This window comes from Antedon bifida, chromosome 2 (genome assembly GCF_963402885.1).
Source record: "Antedon bifida chromosome 2, ecAntBifi1.1, whole genome shotgun sequence".
Taxonomy (NCBI): domain Eukaryota; kingdom Metazoa; phylum Echinodermata; class Crinoidea; order Comatulida; family Antedonidae; genus Antedon; species Antedon bifida.
Window position 1 is genome coordinate 27,149,202 of NC_136227.1, and position 24,182 is coordinate 27,173,383.

At 31.9% G+C, this 24,182-nt stretch overlaps 1 protein-coding gene across 1 annotated transcript; it reads left to right on the plus strand.

The window, feature by feature from the left end:
* Positions 1-512: 512 nt before the first annotated feature.
* LOC144858845 (uncharacterized) lies at positions 513-23,099 on the plus strand. Its single transcript, XM_078714977.1, has 9 exons — positions 513-773; positions 3,092-3,260; positions 4,940-5,079; positions 5,763-5,889; positions 6,824-6,882; positions 7,461-7,580; positions 9,030-9,116; positions 17,185-17,326; positions 20,219-23,099. The coding sequence occupies exons 1-9, from the start codon at positions 636-638 to the stop codon at positions 20,290-20,292; spliced, it is 1,056 nt and encodes a 351-aa protein (XP_078571103.1). The 5' UTR covers positions 513-635; the 3' UTR covers positions 20,293-23,099.
* Positions 23,100-24,182: the final 1,083 nt, after the last annotated feature.

Sequence of the window (24,182 nt, forward strand, 5' to 3'; positions counted from 1 at the left end):
TTCGTTTATCATGTGAATGTATTTTTATAAATATTGATACAGGGGGTATAATAAAAATAATTTATTTTTATACCTCCCTGATTACAGTATATACAATGGGATCAACATTTTAATTTAGTGGCTGGGCAACTGGGGCAACACCCCTGGGTCCGCCACTGCCTTCTGTGCCTGTTTTATCCTATTGTAAATATCGTAATAAAAATAGTTTAAATTATATTTATTATTTTTAAATAATTGAATATTTACTTGTTTTGTTTTGAACTACCATTTGGCAAATTATGGTTGCTAAACATGATCGAGACAACTTAATTAGCTAAACCATGGTATCCCTGGCTAAACCAAACAAGGAGGTATAAGAAGGTGTATTTGCTATTTGCACTTATCAGAACTTCCAATAATACGTGTGTTTAGACAGCTCTTCCACGATGACCTCTCCGTTCCACGTGATTGCATAGCTAAAAAAAAATACACAACACCACCACCGCCTTTTTTCACAACAGTGTCACCTACCAGTAACACTAAAAAGGGAACTTCCAAAAGTTGGTGGTTTTACGCTTCCAATGTTGGTGGTAATTACTGGTAGTTCTACCTAATTTTGGGGCTTATATGTTCTGGTTTCTAAAACTGGATTATTCATGTTTTCATACCAAATGGATTCTGTAAAAGCAGATGAAACGGTCGACAGACCAGCAACTCCACCGATAAGATTCGAGGACATTCCAGGCCTTAACATAAGGCCAGAACAAACAACTGTTGATACGGTGCTGGGGAAGGTAAATAAACCAAGTGAAGTAGGCTACTTTAGTTCTCTATGCTAGGGCTAGGCCTAGTACGCCTAGTAGGTAGCTTTAGCTCTAGCCTAGCCTCTATTTTCTATAGCCTTTATCCTGTTTAGTTGTCTACATAACATTTATAAAACTAGCCTAGGCCTAGTTAGGCCTACATAATTAAAATATTCCATTCCTCTAGGCATAAGGCCTAGCCTAGGCTAGGCCTACTCAATTATAGGCTAGTTAGTATACTATTATGATGAAAATAAGTTTATTCCCTCAAGCTTTTTCTTAATTAAAATAACCCAAATTTGAGACGATTCGGCCCACCCAGGACCATTCGGTCCTGGGACCATTCGGCCCTGGGACCATTCGGCCCTGATGAGACTATTCAGCACACTTAAATTTATCGGCTTTGATATGCATTTATAAGTATAAAATAAGCTTTTTTCCCCAACCTTTATTTTCAGAGAGACTATGGGGTAATACTACTACTAGGAATAAAGATGCAAAATAGCAAACATTTTGAAAACATTGTCGAAAATGATCATTTTTTAGTCACGCGAACGATGTAAACAAGTTACGCCCTCTGTTGGCCGCTTGGAGAATTCACAAAATACACAAAGTTTAATTATTGAATATAAAATTACGTTTTTGTATTAATTTATTTTATATACATTATATATCAACATTGTCAATATCAATAAAATACGGATTGTTAAACACATTTAAAAACTTGATAAATACCAAAAAAAATATTTAAATATTAATCTGGTCTAAAGTGAGACGTCTCAGGGCCGAATCGTCACAGATTCGTACCTACACACAAACAACTGGCATTAGTAATACTAGGTAACGCCTAGTTAATAAGTACCTCCAAGAACATAATATTGTACATTAATACAATCATTGAATTGGGTAAACCATTTTTCATGCGAACTGTATAGGGAGATTTTTCAAAAAGAAATAGTTTATCATTTTTCATGCATTTCAAAATAATGAAATCCTATTTTTGCCCCATGTTCAAAATGTACTGATAATATCTTCAATTCCTAATTTCATTCCATCAATCATCATATTATTGCTTAATCATTTTAATAGAACATTCTTCTTCACTCTTGCTTGATTCCTGTTGGTCACATGTCTACTTAATATGTCTAGCAGGAAGCACTCTTAAAAAAGACATTGTCATCATTATAAAGTGCTTCAAAGTTTATAAGAAAGTTATGGGTAAAAGTCATAGGAGTTTATATCTACAGTTATTATTAGCCCTGTTTCTGGTGTGAAAACTAATTAATAACCGTGTGAATAAATTATCCCCAACATTTCTTGGCAACAGAAATAGGCCACATTTTCAATAACCTGTTAAACGGTTGAAAACACCCAATCGATTTAACACCATATAACCTCTTATATAGCTATACAACTTTTAGCTGCAGCCAAATAAGTTATTTGATTGACTGCTGTTGACCATGATTTAAATATTGCATATGTTTGCCTGCCTAAGCAAATTGCATTATGGGTAATGTTTTTCATCGACGACCTCCCACTGATTTAAACAGTTTTTTGAAAGAACAAATTTATCAGAAATGTGATCGATATAAAAATATTTTCAAATGTATTTTGACGGTTTATCAATGCTAAGCAGCAGAAACAGACCCATTCATATTCTGGTACATTTGACAGAGCCTGGCAGTGACCGAAAAAGAATACAATGTCTAATAATATGTCATTGTCATTCTTTACCAAATTTATTTCTTTTTATTAAACTATGTTTAATGAGCGTGACTCATAACAGATGAGCCTGACATGCATGAGGCCCGTAATGTAAAACAGACCAATATAAACACAACAGGCACAGAACATGAATTCTAAACCGCCCGGTGATATACTGAAATTTAATTAATTAATTTGAAACGATTAAGATGAGGAAATCGGTGAGAATGAAAAAAATCACCCCAACCAAGATTCGAACCCGGACTTCCTGCTTGATATGCAGATGTCCTAACCATTAGACCACTGGGGCTTTCATGGTATTGTTCAAACTCGATTCAATAGCAACTTTTTAACACTAAGCGTGGTATGGCGGAACAACACTTTAGTCCCTCAATTGTATGCACGCGCATCTGAGATCAAATTGATACACCCTCATCTATCAGTATTTTTATTCTCGAAGCAGGATATATAGTATACAAAAAAGAATAGGAACATTATAAAGGGGGAACATTTCGAATATTATTAACTTTAGACAGTGACTATTATTATTATTATTTTACATTATATTATAGTATTACTGATTCTTATTGTTATTATTATTTTAGAGAAGAACCTTAAAAAGCATTACCAAAATAGAGATAGCCTTTCTACTCATTGCTATAATTGGAATTCTGTCAACGATTGGACTCACCATTACAGTGATAGTGAATGAAGTTAAAGATGATAATACGTCTTCTGATTTAATATTTGCCATTGTTCTTCTAATAAATGCATGTAAGTATTGCTTGTTTGGAATTACTGTAGTAGGCCTACTGTATACAGTCACGAAGAGTAAAAAAAATGTTCTATTTTGTGCCTGTATTACCTGGATAAACCAACATTGAAATGTTTCCCTTACTTCTGAGTAAAGAAAAAAAAAGAAATGGTAAGAAATACGGGTGGGATTGCCCACATTAGAACATAGCACTGTCCTTTAAGGGAAAAGGCCTACAGTATTTTAATTCATCCAGCTCCTATCACTCATTAACAAACTACAGTACCAACACCACTTCTGGTACTCCATGAATTTACACATTACCATGAACAAATTTGTGTATTTTAATGGTAAACCTGAATTTGCACATGCTTTGAGGGGTTTAAACCTGCTTTCGACAAACTTTTTATTTTTCGGCCTAAAATTCTCTTCCCAAACTACCCATCTGCACCAACGTAATGGAGGCCCGAATGAAGATAATGAGAGTCTGTCATACCTCCAGCCCACAATGGCGGGGGCTGAGGCAAGACGATTTTATGAATATAATGGACCTCAGGTCCCCGGAAATTGTAATTTTGTTTTTAGAAGGTCAACATTTTTTGGAGGGTAACAAGCCACATCAAACATTTTAAGCAACATCAAACATTTTAAGCAACATCAAACATTTTAAGCAACATCAAACCATTTTAGAATAATGGTGCTAAAAGGACGCTAAAACCCCAAACAGTTTTAAGAAGGGTGGGAAAGTCTTCATATAAAACAATACTTTTAGGTATCAGAATGTTCTTGTGTGGGTGCTGTTTTGAAATTAACATGGGTAGAAGACTGAAGTAAATATGGTCTTCAGGTTTTAATGCATTTTCCTTATTTAACACTAATGCAATTTGTACAGGAAATCCCTGCATAATTAGTCAATTACTTTACCAAATAGATAATGTTGATTTATAAACAACGGTTTAGATTTTGGATTTCAGTTCAAGATATGAAACCAAGAAATAGATACCATTTAATGTTACAAGCCAATCTTAAAGTACAAATTATGACCAAATTTTGTTATCTGAAAGTGAAACTAAGAATATTTATATTCTGTAGAATTATTACTACTACTATGCACTACATTAAAGGCCAATTTACACAAACGAGTGGTAAACGGAAAACCGCGTAGCTTGTCCCAAATGGAACCTATTCTATCCTCAGCGGAAAATCACCCATACGTTCTGCACTTTGTGTAAATAATCATAGATTCTATTGTATTACCGTTACCGCTCGTCTGTGTTTGGCTTAAAACAACGCATGTTGATTTTGTACAAATTGTATAATAATAATAATAATAATGTATTCATTTAAATAGCGCAATACCATTTTCAAATGACCCGTTTTACATTATTACCCCGGTTATTTGATCAAACATGTATGGAAACATCCCATAATGTTGCTGGTAGTATTATAATCATTGCACCATAATCATTCACCAGGTACCCATTTATACACCTGGGTGGAGAGAGCTGGTGTTATGTAATTTGCATTGAAAACACTACATTTTAAAGAAGGGTTCTTTTCTGAAGTGAAAGCATTCTTTCCTTTGCTTTAAAATAATATGCTGGTTGAAAATGTTTTAAACGATGAGTAGTTTTATTAATTTTGAAATAAAGTAGTGATGTAAAATGATATTGATAGACATGCTTTTATTTTTTAATAGTTTTTTGTTTGTATTACATCATTGATGGCGTCTTTTTTGAAAGTGCCTATGAAGTCGTTGTGTTTGTTGGAGCTACGACCATCTTGTTGATCTACTGCATCATTAGCTTTTCACAAGACAAGAATGATGTTATTAAAACGGTTTGTTTCTTTGAATTATAGATACATTAGAACACCTATTAAAGGGACACTTTCGGGGCCCAACAAATTGTCCCTTTAATACTGTAGGAATGTCCCCTGAGTACCCCTATGCAGCTATTCAGGGGTCACTACCATACCAAAAATAAATTAATAGGGCTTTTTGTGGGGGGAAAAAAAAAATTATATACAAAAATGGCACACTAATATGGGTGTTCCCCAAAGTAGGGGTTAGCCGTAGTATCAAAAAAATATATTTATAAATAAATATATAAAAAAATATATTTCCCCCCGTTTCGCAAGAAAATGTCCCCTTAATAGGGTGTCCTAAGAAGGATGTCTACTGTATATTAAGTTGCCAAAATGATGACAATGTTGTATTTTTAGAAATAGTATAAAACAATGTGTACAACTGATTTTTCAATCCGTTTGATTTGATTATTTAAATTTATGCTTCTTTTTCATAAAATATATTTTTAGCTCAAATAATGTATCATAACCTTACAGTACCTTGCTACAAGCTATGATATAATATGGTATATAAGAAATTGTGTCTACTGCCCTCTTCATTTTCTACTGCTTTTTATTACATATTTTGCAAGTTTTTATTAATTGAAATTCTACATCTTCATTTATTATCAATGACCTTGTTTTTAAAAATAAATGTAACATTCATTTTTCTGCAGGTGCGTTTTTATATGATCATTGTTTTGGGACCATTGTGTGTTGTTCTTGGCAGTCTACTCGCAAAGTCGTATTATGAATCAAAAAATATTATCTTCAGAACAGTCGGAGCGAGTGTTGAGCTACAAGGTAAATTCAAATTTAATTTTAAAACTGATTATTTCGTTTAATGAAATAATATTGAACCAAAAAGATAACCCAAAATTGTAATCTGTATATGCAATATATACTAGCAGGTCTGTGTACCTTAAATTGCTGGTATGGGAATGTCACGATTTGGTAGTTTTCTAAATGCTTTTTTACAGATGCCTTGACAAATATTACTATTTACCTTTATTTTATTATTCGAGGTATATGTAGCGGGTGTCTGTTTGTTTGTTAGCAGGATTACTCAAAAAGTTAATGCAAGATCTTTACCAAAATGAATATACTGATAGATATGTGGTCAAGGACCACTCCATTAAATTTTGGAGGCAATCCGGAGCACAGTCCCAATTCTGGACCACTTTTTAGTATTATTTTCAGACCTGCTAGTGTTTAAAGATCGAACAGAATTTTCAAAAGCCGAGCAGTCTTAAAGTAACAAGTAAACTGCAATTGCATTTTCTCGAGAACTACTTGTCCAAAAAACTTCATTTTTTAACAATGAGGCAAAAGTTATAATTTGTGATTTGTAATTTTAAAACATAATTTGATTTAATGTACATGTTTTTTGATACGAGTAGTTTAAAAAAAAAATTTCTTTTCAAATTCACCCGTTTGTTTTTGACGTTCCTGTTCTATTGTTAATCAACTGAAACTATTGTTAGTCAACTGAAACTATTGTTAGTTGAAAGGCTGGTTACATAACCATTACACCAAACTCACATACACACTTGTAGTGAAATTAGCCTAAATAGCACACAGCATTAATTAAGACACACACAAAAATATATATTTCCAGAGAAATCTTAAGTATTTTACAGTAGACGGAGGTATGCACTCTCGGAGTGGCTTTCTAGTTATATATTGTAAGCCCTAAATCAGAAGTGTCTGGTAATAGTATATTTGGCTTTTTTTTCAGATATGTGTGGTTTAATGCTGTTCTTTCAGACTTTGCTAAAATTTGATCTTCAGCTTGAGGTAATAACAAAATTATCATCCAAAAATAAGAAAAACTTCATACCAATCAGAAAAATGAGCAATCCGTGATTGTTGCATTAGAGATTTGTAACGAAATGCAGATGTATAGAGACTAGAGAAGATTTCATCAATATTTTGTATCGAGTACAATTACGTCAAAGTAGGGCCAAACATCTGACCAGTTAACATTAAACTCCCTAAGCTATTTCAAATTATCATAAGTTTCTAATCTATTTGATTTTGTGTTTATAACATTCAAATACATGATGTTCTCCATGTGCACATTTGGGAGGAAAGGGTCCAATATGAATTCATAATCAATGTGCATAGCAAGAATGGACATACTCAAATATCCCACAGTTGATATGGTAGACACAACAGATATGTGAATATAGATTAGAAACTGGACAGGAAAGTGTCTGGTTCACTCCCAGTTGGTTCAATCCCAGACTGAATCTGTGTTCTGTAAAATCCCAGTTCTTTTTCTACTTTGCCAGATTTCCTCATCTTGACAGTTTTAAACATTTTCATAGTTTTTTTTTTTTAATCAAAATAAATTGTAAACCTACATCTTTCAGGTCAGCATGGTAGTGTTTGTGTTAAGCGACAGCATGGATAACATTGGAGCAACTGATATAATTGTTCTCAGCGTTGGTGTTGTCTATAGTCTTGTCTGGGCAGCTATAGGGTTTTTATCTGTAAGTTCCTTTCTATAGACATTTATTTTTGTCCATAGACAATAAGACAAACAAGACAATAAGAAAAAAAAAGATAATATATAGTTCCTTTAATTATACTGTAGCACTCAACCTAGTATTGGTTTTGTATTGAGTTTATGAGGTAGTCTTGCTTGAGCATCTATGGTTTTTATATTCAAGTTTCATATTATCCAGTACCTGGTGTAATTTAGACTTTTGTTATTGCATTGCAGTATAACACTATAGGAACCTAAGGGTCCATGGACAATCTGACTGATTCTGTACTAATTCTTGCCAGGTTGTTTCGTTTTTATAAGCAAAATACATTATTCTTAAACCTCCACTTGAAAATATCACCTTTCTCCACTATCATTTGCATCAAACAACACAACAAAACGTCACATTGGATTTACAGGATACAGTATGCAAATTTTAACCTTTAACCTTAAAGTATCTTCACTATTCATTGTTTTGTACCAAAAAGAAAGTTTTTCCTTAAACTAGTAATTTCTGATATCAATCTTTCAATCTTTCCAGGATATTGATCTCATGACAAATAACAAATCCACTCCCTAAATGGCGTAATGATTGCACGTTTAGTGAGCATCATTTAACTGTCTGTAATGTGCATTTGAGGTATCGAAGCACGTAAACAACAACGGCTAAATGCGAGCATGTTGTGAGAATTAAGAGCGTTGAGTGGTAGAAACAGTTACGTGCAAACAATCAAATTCATAATAAAAAGTGGTCCAGAATTTGGACTGTGGTCTGGATTGCCTCCAAAATTGAATGGAGTGGTCCTTGACCACATATCTATCTGTATTTTCATTTTGGTAAAGATCTTGTAATTACTTTTTGAGTAATCCTGCTAACAAAAAAACAAACGCGATCGACTACATATACCTCCTTGGCAGAGGTAAATTAATAATACATAGAAAAGTATTTGATTAGAAGAATAATGTGTTTTTTTTTTTGCAATGTAAAAGTTGGCGCTGATGCATACTGTAATTATTAGTGATGAAAGTGTTATATTATAATTGATTAAAGTAACTGTGTTACGTGCAGTGAGCAACAAGCGGCGAACAAGTGATTCTATTCAGTGAGCACATAATAAATGTTATACTCTCGCATATTTCCGTATCTTTAGCGTTTATTAATTAATTTTTAATTCAATTTATTTGGTTAAACTCATAAATAGAAATTTGCTTTGCTTGTCACAGGTAACAATTCCATAAAAAAAAAACAGGAGCACATCCAGGGTATAGTACTTGGCTCGCCCGCTACCCCTTTGACAGCTAAAAAGACATGAACTACTTTTTGACCGACTATTAAAACTATGTTAACGTTTTAAAGGTATCTGGAACCACCTCTGACGAAAAAAAGTCATATATTCAATATCGTAACATACAAAGTTTACCTATAAATAATTACATTTTGTTGATTTTATAGGTGAGATACGAAAATAAGAAGCTGGTAATTTTATTTTTCCTAACAAGTATTGCTGAGCCTGCATACATCATCTATAAAGTGATTGATGTAAGTATCTTAAACTTTCGTTTTCAGAATTACTTGCATAAAATACTTAGAGAATTGTCGCCTTTTTGATTAGATGATGGTAAACAAGTATAGCATTTTTTTTTTACAATTGCTCAGTTACAACTTACAGTGTTTTTGTGTTGCGTTATGGTCCTCTTTAACAGGAGGCAGGAGGTAACACTCTCTTTATTATTAAGCAATAAAAGTAGTCAATAAAGCAGCTCAATTAATATCGTAAAACACCTTTAAAATCTTCCTTCTGGAAAGTCTTGCACAATACATTAATATTTATTTCTTATCGAGAATACATGCATAATGTGTTAAATCATCTTTTCATGTTTGGAATACATTGAAAAGTGTGCCTATTGTTGGAGGAAGTCAAAGGGACAGAACACAGTAAATTGCAATTTAGGCGTTCACTAATGCTTTGGTTTCCAGATTTAAAGTGTAAACAACAACGGTGTACACAGGAACTAGAAAACTGAGTACCTGTATGTACATGTAAAGTGGAGTTGTAGCTTGCTGGTTTTAACGCATGGCTCCGATCACAGGGTTCAATTTCTGTTAGCTATGCCATCATTTTTTCTTGTCACAAAAAAAAAAATAATCCAAAAAGACTTTGCTTATCGAGAGCAATGTGTTTGCCACCTTTGAGAAGAACAGTGAATAACTAAAAATTGCCTACATTAAGAATATTATTAGTACTATTTAGCCTAAAATTATTTTTGAAAACCTGCTATATTACAGTATGTTTGTATCAAAGTAAGTCTACAGTTAAGCTCTGTCTACATTATCAAACTTTATGTGACAAAATGAAAAATGTGATATGCCCATATATGAACATGATGATGTCATATCACTACCATATTTGGTACATCAAACTTTTTTTGTCAAATTAATTTTTAATTAAATTAAATTTGTGGAATGGAAAGGATTGCCTTTATCTGAGCTTGGCTCACGGTTTTATTTTATGGTTTTGATTTAGCTTTTTCTTATTTTATTTGTATTCATTGAGTTCCAATCACTGTTACCCCAGCATTATCATTTTTGTTTTAGTAATTTCTGGATTTATAAGTTGCTTTTGCTTTGCACCAGAAAATAAATATCCTGTGTACTATGATTGTGTTTAGGATTTGATAGAATAAGGTTTGTAATCAAATCTGAAGAAAAAACGTTCCTAGAGCATTGGGTATTGAATGTGAAAACTTTGAGGTCTATTATTATGCTTTTGAACTTCTAAATATATATAGGGTAAGCCAGCGAGGAGGGTAAAACGCTTTATAGTATAAACATTTAGACGTCTATCGAACACTCAGAAGGGTTTTGTTCATTCCAACAGGTGTGTGTTTACACCTCCTGTTCCTTTTCAATATATCTTCACATAGTCAATGTTATGTGTAGGTGATGAATAGATATATTGTTGTGCATGTCAACTCAATTCTCAATCGTTCGAATCATTTCCAGGCTTTTATGACTCATCATTTTGCCTTGTTTCGATCAAATCTAAAATCTATGTTGGATCTTTTTATATGAAAATAACATGTATCTTATTAGATTCTCCATGACAGCACAGGTTTTCTATTTTCACTTATTTTTTTTTTTTTTTTAAATTGTGAATCTGTCTAGATGTGAACTGTATGTTTTAGCTTAAGGGCACGATGATCACAGCTAAAAATTCCTTTGCTAGTGTTCCAATCATTTCAACACTTTTTATTTTTTATTTTCATGCATCCAACAGCGAGTAACTCGCCAATTACAGGATGGATTATTTTATAATTAGTCTCATTTGAGGCCTTAGTTGAAAGAGTCGTTACAGGTTACAGCCCTGACACTACTGCATGTCAGGATTGAACCTTAGACCTTGGGATTGGAAGGCAAGCATGTTTACCATCAAGCTACAGCTCCATTTATAATTGAAAAATGTTATTGTGGGTTTTGCAACGATAAGGAACGCAAAGGTATTAATAATCTGTAAAAAATATCAAAATATAGTTCATAATTTAATTGTATAGTAATAATAATAATAACTGGTACTTGATATAGCGCATTATGCTGAAAGCCTCAATGCGCTTTACATAGACAGAAAAATTTAGAAAATTAAAAATTCAAAAGGTGGGTTTTGAGGAGAGATTTGAAGACAGTAGCTATCAAAAGAGGGAGCGCTACCCCTGGATCCCCCTGGCTTCGTTGAGCTTACCACCTGTTTATTATTACAGAATTTCTTTTTTAAAGATTTTCTGTCTTGGTGGTTTTATTCTATTATTTAAAGTAGCCCGAATCTGGCGTTCAGGTTCTACTTTTCGTACACCTTTGATACCATATTTTGCAAAGTGCACATAGAGAATTAGGTCCACTAGACATTCTACGGTATGCAGTCCTTATTCAAGGAGATGTACTACACCACCAGAACTATTAAGCATGTCATCTGCAAATCCAACATGGCCGACAACACAACATGGTTCTTGTGGTTCATGGCAACAAGGCTTCATAGAAAAGGACATATAATATAACCATAGTGCACAAAACCTTGTGTACAAAAACCTAATAATACATTCTTTGAATAAGGGTTTAGTGTACTAGTTCACAAACCCTATCTATCATGTATGTACATAAAAAGTATAGGCACCTGCTATGATGATGTTAATACCATTATGTTTAAAACGTGTTAACATCTATAGTCCACCTCTAAGGGTCTTGAAATTTTTTTTGTTAATGCTATAATAAAATTAATTTTATTATTGATCATAATTTCTACTGGTGTCTAGTGATTAAATTGTGTTTTCATTTAAAATAATTTCCTTCATTTATTCAATTAGTTTTAAATTGTTTAGTCAATGGAGGGAAATTTAAGCTCAAGTCATTAATACATTTTTTTTTATATCTAATTAAGTTATGATCTTATCCTCATCAAATATCAAAGTGGCACATCGGATGTCTACATTGACACCATCACAAATAGCCTTGCTTTATTTGACAATCTCGATTAATGTTTATCCTTACATTCATCATTACAATTTTCCTGTGCTCTGCCTGTAGTAGTATTACTCATGTACTTGCATTGTTCAAAGTAAGTAAAGTAAAAAGCTTTAGTATTTCTTGAAACTTTTTTTTAAAGTCATTTATTAATCATGTAAGGGATCATGTAAAGATTATTTTACTATAGGTAAATTTTTTGACTTTACTAATGTATGATTTTAGTTTGTTTTGATGTAAAGGAATGTGACATTCATTAAACATTAGTTATAATTGTGTACAAATGATTACCTAAAAATGAAAGCTATGCAAATCATTACATAAACAAGTAATTATATAACTTCTAAATATAAGAGTTTTATTTACAAAAATACTAAAGCAGAAGTATTGCAAAAAATGTAATATGTAGTAGAAAATCATGTTTCGATGAATCAAGATTCTTTAAATCTTTTATATTTTGTACCTGTAGTATAAGTTGTTTATTTCTTGACTAAATTTACTATATTTTGTTTAGAAAGTAGAATTATTGACTATAACCTGCTAGCCTTTCAAAAACACTTTCTCCTAGTTTTATTTTTTCCAGATGTTTGTTAAGATATTTCACAAAAACATGTTTTCTACTTTTAAAAAGTTTCCTTTTCTTTCTATCCCCTATCATTTTATTGTCAACACTTAAAAGGAATTTAGATCAGTTAATGTCAACTGAATCATATTCTAGCATTTATAGATTCCCATGCGGCGTTACTGTGTATTTTTTATTAGACTCATTTCAGAATGTAATTACTTTGAAAAACAAGCATTTAATTGCTCTGTATTTATAGTTTTAGGTTAGTCTACATAATAATATAATATTATCGTACTTATTGTTAATTCAAAACGGCCGTAAAGAATAGGAAGAATACAAAATATACATACTTAAGTACTGTTAACAAATAGTACTTAAACTATCTATCTAATACAAAAAAGATTATACTATTAAAGTAAATAAAAACAATACATATTAAGAGTAAAATAGCAGTTACTTAAAGTAAACCTTTAATCTGTGCTATTAAAGTTTTAAAGAAGAGATTGATCACTGCAGTAATTATTGCAGTACTACTTCAACACTCAGGATTACTGAAGTACTGTTACTGCAACAATCATGAATCACAAAATCCAAATATTGATTGCTGCAGTACTGTTACTGCAAAACAAACCTGAATCACAAAATCCAAAGATTGATTATTGCAGTACTATTACTGCAACAAACATGATTACTGCAGTACTGTTACTGCAACAAACTTGGATCACAAAATCAAAGGATTGATTATTGCAGCAGTACTGTCACTGCAACAAACTAGAATCACAAAATTCAAAGAATGATTACTGCAATACTTTTACTACAAGAAACTTGAATCACAAAATCCAAGGATTGATTACTGCAGTACTGTTACTGCAACAAACATGAATCACATTCCTTCAGTATGTATATCCACCTTTGTAAAGTACAAGTCCCTGAAAGAAAGCAGGAAATTAAAGTGAAACATGAAAGCAACTCTCAACCCAAGGTTACCACATATCTAACATAATCATTCAAAGAATAAAAAAAATAAATTAATTTCATCAGCTCCCTTGATATCATCAAATTATCGAGATCATTCTGCCTGCCTTTGATTGACATGTTAACTATAATCTAGAATCCCGATCATGAACCGAGTCGCCTGGATTGAACAAATTGAGCAGTTTGAGTTGCAAGTGGCTAACTGGTGGTAATTTTTGTGTGGTTTGCCAAACTATGAAATAAAGGTTCAATGGTTCCCTTCGGGCGCTGGTTCAAATCCAACATTGCTGTTCTGCAGTATGCCTGTTCCACTTGATGGATCTGAAGGTTTAAAAATATGAAATATTATTTGAGCTCTGTGCTATGACTTTGGGGTATGGTACTCTCTACTATATAAAGTGAGATGTCATTGGTTTAAACCCCCGCTTTCTTTCAGAATGCTTGATTGATGTGGTTATGGGTTAATAAGGACTTTACGAAACACAACGTTTAGGGGAGGACGACGAATATCCTGTGTTCGCTAGAGCGTAAAATCATATACAGTCAACATAGCCGTTTTATTAGTTACGCACCCTTGCGCGAAGAAGATGACCGGCAGTATCTCTCTCCGATCTCTACCCTGTCTCGTGGCCATTCTAACTCGCTTGGCTCTGGTAATACATCATAGCCTTCTTAGCTAGGGGCCTCACATTCAAACGGGAAAATGGCAACTTTATCGTCCTCAAAAAGTTAAGACGACAGCATTTTAAGCTAAGCTCCGCCCACTTTGTTAAAGCTCATGCATAAATTGTTCATGAGCACTGTTCTGTGGCTTCCCGTCGTGTTTCGTAAAGTCCCTATTATGCTTTTGCATACAAATTCTGTTGCGATTTAAGCACCCATCTCTCTAGGTGTTTTTCTGATAAACTCCAATAACCAGATTTTATTATATGATTATAAAGGTAATGAGAAATAGGTATATTCTCATCAGCTGCATATGTCCAAAATTCAGCCCTGCCGCAAAGAAGTTCATCTGTCGTGAGGGTTTTTTTTTCAAACAATATGGCAAAAACTGTTATTAGTTATTAAAATGTAATTTAATTATCAATAAAAAATTATAGTTAGTTCCAAGATTAAAATTTAACTTCTATCATAAGATATCTATTAATTATGTATAATTAATAATGTTAATAATGTTTGATGACTTTCCCTTCTATTATGTTATTGCTCATAAATAAATTTCAACATAAACTATTTTTGTTAAAGTTATTAAAATAGGTGCCTTGGGAATATTCAAAACAGGCGGAAACTAGGTCTAGTTGTGAAATGGGGAAATCTGTAAGTGTAAGGTAAAGAAAGGGTATTGCATGTCATTTTAATTAGCTCAGTTCCTTCTTTAACAGGAAGTGCTGCTATGCAGGCCAACCCCTTACATCCTCCAGACAGTAGCATTTGTTCTTTCTATTTATTTATCTACCTATTACCTCTGCTGCGCTTTGGGGAGGTTCCTGTACTAATCGAATTAGTTCACAATTGTTTGTAATTAACACAAGTATGATGTTAATAAGTAATCATCATTATTTGATTATTAGCATTTTTATATTTTTACATTACAGTGTTTGCTGCGATTGCTAATATTATTGAATTTTAGATTCAATCAAGCACTATGCAATAGAATTGGACAATTAAAACTTTAAAAATACAGTAGTACACACACCAATCATACTCAAAAAGTACCAACGTTAATTGATCTTGTGATAGAAACTAACCACCAATTGTCAAATTAAAGATGTATTGTCCCCCAAAAACATGAAAGATGAAGATTAAATAAATCAGACTTTGTATATGTTATTTTGTAGTTTTAATCAAGTTAATCACTTCATTAGAATAAAAACCGAAAAAAAAAAAATGTTTTCACTTATAAAATTACAAAATAAATGGTTAAATCCAACAAAAAACCCATTGGCTGGCAGCCAATTTGATCATTTTTTGCTTTAAATTCCAGTTTTTTCAGGTAAATACATTTTTTTTTTTCGATCCAATTTTTGGTCAAAGTGGAAAACTATTATGTTACATTAAAATGGCATATTAAAAAAAAAAAAAAAAGGAAAAAAAAGAATTATTTTTTAAGGGGTATAGACAATTCTGTTTATTTTTAAGATGTTTGTTTTTAACTCTCTGTCTTTTAAATAGTTGAAAGCTATTAAGACTAAAGAGGAGACAATTTTCAGTAAATTCAGGACAGTTTGTAATACAAAACAGTTCTTCACAGTAAATGTCTTATTCAGTTCATTTCTCTTTATTTCGTACTTTACATCAATAGAAAACAGTACATTATTAACAAGTTTATCCACAAACTATACATGATTTTAACTTGACAAAAAAACAAGAAGCTTGTTCCATTTTTTTAAGAAGCTTAGTTTCAACAAGAAACTTAATGCGTTTACTAATAGGGCATAACATTTTGTACAAACTTTTTAGTTTTCAAGCTCATTTTTATAGTTGACATCCTACAATAATAGGCCTTAAAAAGTATACTTATAAGATCTTGTATGAAATGGAACATGAATTAAGAAAAGAAAAGTATTAAGTCTTTGGTGAAATTTTCTGTTAGATTTTGTATTTAAATAAACATGGAATATAGATATTTATTTACATTATTATGTTGAGTTATAGTTGTCAAAAATATATAAAATTTCTAAAATGCCATTGTACAGATTCTGTAGTTTTTGGATTTAATCTTACTATTATATTTTATTTTTCATTGGCCATTTCTTAGTAATGTTGTGAAAATGCTTACATTTAAAAAAATTTTTATTTGAACTTGTCACTGTGATGAGTTCGGGTTACAAAGTTTTATACACATTTATGTTATTAAGAATTAGAGATACAGCTGCAACAAAAATCGTGGAAAGAAAGAAAGAATAAGATAGAAAAAAAAATCCTGACAATAACAAGAGGTTCCGCTAAGTGCGGATAACCAATTATAATGCATTTTATACAAATAACTTTCTTATTAAAATAAGACGATAAATAAGAATTTCATAAGCCTATTGCTATTGCAGTCTACATCATGTTTCCGTACAGGGTTTGTTTAAACCCTTATCGGGTACTTTTTGTTGAATTTTCTTGGATTTGTGGTTATATAAGATTACCACAATTTATGAAATAGTAATCACCCTTCACAAATGGTCAAATTAGTTTCACAAGTATTTTGATTTTTGATTTTTGAAAATGAAAGTTTGTAACGCAATTGTGTGCAAATCTATAGACTTGTTTTATAAAATACTGTCACAAACAAATTCTTCAGTATTAAAAATTTGTGTTTTCTATTTTTGTTTTTATTATTATTATTTTAAACAGCATTTATGAAAATGAAAGTCTACTCACTAGGATATATGTTCAAGGGTTTTTTTGTTATAGTTCTTTTTTTTTACAAAATGAACATGAATTGTACGTGAAAAAAACAAAAACTTTATATCAAGAGTTTAATTTCTTTGTGTTATTACAGTACACAATTACTGCAGTAGAATAATTTTGGCATTATACCATAATTGTCTATTCTTTTTTCTGCAGGTTTGGGTGATTGCCGATGAGGAAGACTTGATTAAATCTGCAATTATTACATGTGGAATTATTGGACTGATAATACGTATTGTGGTGTGCATCACTATGTGCTTTGTTACTAAGAATTTTGGAAATGGCTTGAAAGAAAAAGGTATAAATGTGTTATTAATTTTTATTTCTAAACATGCATTCATATAGATGCATAGATCATTACATTACATTATTAATTACAGTTTTAAATTCTTAATCCTAGTTTTCTAATTCCATTATCTCGTCAAAAAATGTGAAATTTAAAGATGTATTGTCCCCCAAAAACATGAAAAATTAAAATTAATAAAATCGGACTTTAAATAGGCAATTTTGTAGTTCTAATAATGTTATTCACTTCCATAGAAAAAAAAATAATGTTTTCACTTATATTTAAAAAAAACAGTTAAATTCGATCAACCAAAAATCTATTGTTACATTTTTTTTTTAGGTAAATAATTGTTTTTTTCAATCCAATTTTTGGTCAAAGTGAATAACTATTATTTAACATAGAATGATTTGACAATAGGAACATTAAACTGGGAACATTTTGGAACCCGCAGGGACAGTGCCTAGCCATAACATATTTAGGGGTGAGATAGTTAGTTGAACGAAATATTAAATGATGTTGAGTTTCGGATTTCGATGGGTAGTGCATTGAGCAAAGATGGTGCTTTATTTAGAAAACTGTCCCTTAAGGTTTCAAGATGATGAAAGGGATCAATGAAGTAACCTTTTGTAGGACTTTGAGTGTAATGAGATCTTTTGGGGGTTCTGGTAAGATCGCAGTAAGGTAGTAGTCCGGCGCGGAACCGGTTGCAGCCCAATTTTTAGGTCAATACGATCCTTGATGGTATGTAGGTTAGAGTTTTATGTAGTGTTTCGTGGGAGTAAGTTGATGAGTATGTAGAACTAATCGAAAAGCTTTATTTTGCATTTTTTGACTTAATTAGTTTTGAAGTCTTTTATCAAATTCGGAAATTTGTGTAATAACAGAAGTGAATGTTCACTGATGCATGTACAGATGTTTTTTCCACTTTACTGTTTTCAAAATGGTGTCCGTAAATGTACCACGTACAGTATAGTACAATATTTAAACGTTCAAATGTAAAAAAAATTATGGAGTACGTGTGACATGCTTATTTGTTTATTGAGCAAGAATTGATAAAGGAATACTCTTACAGCCCTTAATTCTAGTATAATAATGTATTTTGTTTTAATTAACTAAAAATACAAAACAAAACTTAAAGTTTACACCATATTTGTTTTGTCTAACTAAAGCCCCTTTCTCACAAGCAGGCCTTCGAAACATAGTAGTAGTACAAAATAGATGCCTGCATCTTGCATTGCAGGGAATATTAATGTAATTTAGTCTTGAGCAGGTCTTGAGCCGATATTACCTGTGACATAAAACCATACCAGTATGGTATATGATATTCCTGGAACACGACTATATGCAAAAGAGATTAAGTACTGTAAAAATACTGCTCGGTAGACAGTGCCGTAACACACAGGCCTGTGGCCCCTGGTTGAGGTGACCCTCGAACGCTGGCCATTTTTAGCCTTTTACAAAATATTTGAATGCCTGTTCTTTCCTCTGGACTCTGCTTCGGGACCCATGGGTTTAGCATGTGAGCGCTCATAGTTATGCCACTATCAGTGGATGCTCAAATGGCACATTATGTGAACAAGAATGATCCAGTTGAGAGACATGCTGTATGACTGATGTTGTACGTTATGAATGATGAATACAGACTGACATCTGTCAGACGTGTCTTCAAAGGGTGCATCATCATTTATACAAAGATACCAATTTAAAAATTAGGCAGACAGTTCTAAATCATACTGAGCATCCTTTGGGTTAAGTGAAGCTGACAGTTTGCGTTAAGCATTACAACACGTGACCTAACCTCCTGACCTCCTATGAAATGTTACAATTCCCCCGATAGGTTAGTTATGATGGCAGGTTATTGTTTTTATTACTTTATAATTTACAGTTTTTTAATCTTTATTGAACATTATATCCATCAAATCTTAATCAAGTTAGAGATTAATCAACTGTATGTTAGCCTCTTATGGTTCTAATCACTGCAGTTTGCAATACCTTGATTAGTTGTGACAATACATTTTGTTTTAAAAAAATGTTTAAATTATAATGTCAACAAAAATTATATCATAAACCTTTGAAAGGGGACCATAGTTTTAACAACCCCTATTTGTAGTTTTAAAAGTTCAGTCTGGACAAAAGATTTCCTGTAAAGCAGACACAATAGTCATTGTATCGTCTATCAATAAGCAAGCAACAATGGGATATTCACTATATTACTGCATTTTCATTGCATTTTATTTCTTTATCACTTTATTTAATTTAACATTGAGGACAAAATTCTAAGTACTCCAGACTGCTCTCTCTTTGTTGATATCCCATAACCTTTTTGGGAGTTATGTAATAAGAAAAATCAACTTAAGGTTAAATGATTGTCAAGTTTTATAGTAACTGCACTTTTATGACCAGTAAACTATTTAATTGAGATTTTTGCTAAAAATACATTTAGTGACCTGTGACAGGGTCGAGGAGCTGTGAATTCACTCTTCCCTGGTAAAACATCTAAGAATTTTGTTGATAGCTACTATATGTGAACTTTATTCAATCAATCGTACATTTTTTATAATGGTAACCATAATAAGGTATAATATTACAGTATATTTTTACAACAAAAAAAAAAAACCAGTAGGCCTATAAATATTAATTATAAAATATATACAATGATTATTTACAGTAATGATAATAATAAAAATTAATTGTTTATATTGAATATTATTGGAAACAGAAGTTGAATAATAAAAGCTGAATTGAAAGTGGTGACGTAGGCCTCCCCCCTCTGTTCAGGGAAGGTGCTTTGTATTTGACATACACTGCTTCTTTCACACCTACTTTGGTATTCATGTTCCTTTCACTTCATAATGGGAATTTGTTTTTCTTTAATATGCATATTTGCATTTTTTTCTCTTTCAGTTTATGGTCAGTCATCAGGTGATACAGCAGCCGTTATTGGTAACGAGTCACAGGTGCCCCCTCAAGGAGTGTGATTTTAGTATTTGTATGCATTGAATTATATTGTTTTGATATGGAGATTCTAGCACACTGATTCATAATAGTAATGTTGAATTTTGCACATCAACTAATGTGTTCATATCCAAATCTACACTATGAAATTTGATGTTTGTGAGAGCTAGAGTACATCAACCTCACAAGAGCCAATTATGTACCACCAGTTCTGACCAATATGATTTTACCGGTATCTACAAATGATGTCAGTACACCTCATACCACCATGACCAATATGTAGAATTTGGAAAAAATGAATTACATAACTTGAATACTGTAGGTACACTTATAAGAAGTACTAAATCCAAAATAAGTTTTTTTCAGTATGTTTTTAAAATTGTTATTTGAACAATATTTAATGGAGGGTACCTCCAATTGATCAGTGTATCAACAGGTTGGTGCAGTACCTGGTGCTTCCCTGTTTACCAGTCAGCAGCCCAGGTTCAGTGGTCTAGAGGTAAAAGGAAAACATTTCCTTGGTTGTCAATGGACTGTACATAGCATCCATTACAATCAAAGTAGGCCAAACATTTGAATAACATCAGCCTTGTTACAATACACATTAATAATCCCACATTCGGCAACGTGGTACTGTCTGTGACTACAAGACCGTTGCAGCAGCCTAGCTTCCACCGGCTTAACATGTAAGACCACACTGACTCTAAGCTAATCCACCACTGATACCGCTACCACTGGCAATGTCATGTCCGCGACGCTTCCTCAGCCTTCACCTGCTGCGTCATCACAAACTCAGTGACTGTCTTGTCGGCCTTCACAATGACATAAGGTTCAATCAATTAGCATATAATGCGGGATAGTGTGGCTGTACATCATTTCACCGCCTGTGTCTTGACCTCTTTAAGACTTTATCAAATCCAACTTGATGAACAAATCCCTTTGGATTTAGAGGGAAAATGGAATAATGCAATTAATTAGATAGATTTTTATCAGTTCATGAGTTGGGGAATAAGTTCAGATTTGACGATGTAACCAGGGGTTTAAGCACATGTTGGAGTACATAAATGGTACTTGTAAAGTATTTTTTTATTGTGGTTGCACAGCCATCAAAATATTTGTTAGAAATTTTGTTTTAAAAAAGGCTTATACTATTGACAATTTTGTCTTTCATGGAATGTAATTCTAGAATGTTGGTTTCATTTGGGATAATTCCAGGTTTCATGTTTTGGCTGTTTTAAAGATTTCTGTTGCTGAATAACCATATTCAGGGGAAACTTTAAAGTTTCTGATCTGGCGAATGTCGTTGGTTCATGTGGTTCATGGTGCGAAATGTTTTATAAGCGATCATTTGTTGTAAATAGGCCTAACACGCCGCAACGGACCACCGTATATAGTATATTATACCCATTCCATTTTTCTGAATATCTTTTGTTGCAGATATTACATATTGGACATAAAGTTTATTAAAACATTTTGTACAGAACAACCAAACTTTTTTTTATTTATTCATCAACTTTTGCTAAAGATCATTTGTTTTGCACGTTGTGGGTTTGTTGAAGGAAACGTGTTATTCATCTGTTAAATAATAACTCCGCGCAAATAATTTCCACTAGGCCTAATTTTAATTTTTTTTTATAAAGTCATCATTGTCCATACTTTCTTATGATGCAAAGTATGCCTTTCTGTTGTTATAAATTTGATTGCAAAATTAAACAATCATGGTCGGCATAATTTTTTTTAAAGATCGTCTATTAGTAAAATACAGTAATAATTAGATGCCGATTATATAGCAATAAGCCATTATGGTTTTAATTTTCAAGGCTTTTCAAGTTTGATTAAATTACTGTTCATTGCTTTAATATTGATTTCCAATATTAAAGTTAATGATTATGTATTTTATTAGTTATTTAGAGAATATTGCTGGGCCAATTTATAATAAGAGAATTATTTTGCAACTTTTTCGATCAAACTGTATTTGACAATGTATGTACTTGAATGTATACAGATGTTGGATAACAACAAACGCCAATGAAATTGTTAAAATTACACGCCGAACCAAATTGAATTTAGATCGGTCTGTGTCGTAAAAAACATGCTAAAATCACTCAAATAAAAAATCTAATCTGAATTATGTATCTAAGGAATAACATGAGTCTTGAGGAAATACAATTTGTTACATTGTCGCAAGTGTTACATAAAATCAAACTTTGATTTCCCATACAGATTGAGACATAAAATCAATCATATTAAAGAAAAATATCATTGAATTGGGAAGTCTAAAAATACATTGTATCTTTTTGTTATAATGTATACGGTATTTTTATATAGTAATTTTTATCAAGAAATGTTGGTAATTAAATAATGTAGTTATATATAATTTTAATATATTTTTGTAAATAGCTTTAGATATGAAATAACATGCTAAGAAAATATGTAGAAAATTGAATATGCGGTATATTATAGAGACATAGTGACAGACCAAACAAATTAGCAATTTATTTATAGTATTATATTTTATAAAACACTTGTTATTCAGATTTTTGAAAAGCAGCTTTATATTCCAGTTTTTAAGAAAATAACAAAATATTGAATCTGAAGATTGTATAATTTGTATATTTTGAATATGCTTATTCACCGATCTGAACTGTTATTATTTCACTCTTTTACCATATTTTTTTCAAATAGTGATTTAAAACAAAATCTGTATTCTTCTAGAAACGAATAAGAAAGGTGCTTCAAAATAGGTGGTTTTTTTTTGTTCTTGAAAATAAATAAGGATAATTATTAAGTTGTATAGTATACAGTGAATAAATAAATGATTTATATGATATTCGAAAATAGTCAGTGCGATTATTATTAATAACTGTAATATCTATGAAATTTAGCTATGATCGATATCTATCCGTGCCATATTGCTTATTTCCAAGATGCATTCATCTTTTTGGACGTACGCAGTTGGTCCCGTGTAAATGCAATGTATTGTGTAGAATTTGGTGAAGTATTCGAAAACATCTTTAAATAATGGAAAATCATAATACATAATTGAACGGCGCCGTCTCCCGTTCCGTGTGAAAGTAGGCCTAGATAACCGGTGTAGGTTGATATTTTTGATAAAATAGTAATACTTTTATATTAGTTTAATGGTCATTTAGACTATTTTAATTGTATGAGAGACTTGTGTATAAAACCATAATTGTCGCTCAGTGTGTGAACGGAAGCTTGTGTTCCAAAAATAAAAATTCCCACTCATTTTCACTGTTCACAAATAATTTATTCACAATTTTTCGATGTTACATGCACACCCCAAGTGAATTTAATTCGTAACTGGGTGTAATTTGTCTGATTATTTTTGACATGATCTGTATGAATGTCCCCTTTCATTTGTGTTGATGTATTAAACCAACCCAACCCATCGAATCACGTGATATTGTGAATGATATGCAATTAAAGATAAATATAGATTTACTGATTACAAAATACAGACGACGTTTTTCATGTTTAGTCAGGTTTCGTCGCGTTTACTTACGACGTCGATATTTACGGTGACGCGTTTCCAATTTAAACAAGGCCATATACATGGCTGCAGTCGCGTGCTCAAATTTGAGTTAGTGTTTACCGACCGACCAACTGACCGACATAGTGAGCTGTATAGTTATTTGACTTCTACCGACACAAAGGTCTGGTGTATTTATTTATATATCTTGCATGGAGTAATAATTAGTCCATGATTCTTGGGATGTTTGAAGGAACATGGGTGATGGATTAGCGTAGATTCGTGCCAATTATATTGCAATAAGCCTAATAAGAATTAAATATTTGAATTTTTAAGTCATAAAGTAATTTCATTTAATTAATTTTATTTTTATTCTAATTTTTTTTTGTGATTTATTTTGTTTATCTTTATAAATTCTAT

Bases quoted from the DNA above. Each gene is read 5' to 3' on its own strand.
- LOC144858845 (XM_078714977.1), top strand. From the start codon at position 636: ATGTTTTCATACCAAATGGATTCTGTAAAAGCAGATGAAACGGTCGAC. The intron at 3,261-4,939 runs GTAAGTATTGCT...ATTTTTTAATAG, and splicing joins TGTTCTTCTAATAAATGCAT to TTTTTTGTTTGTATTACATC. The intron at 17,327-20,218 runs GTATAAATGTGT...TTTCTCTTTCAG, and splicing joins AAATGGCTTGAAAGAAAAAG to TTTATGGTCAGTCATCAGGT.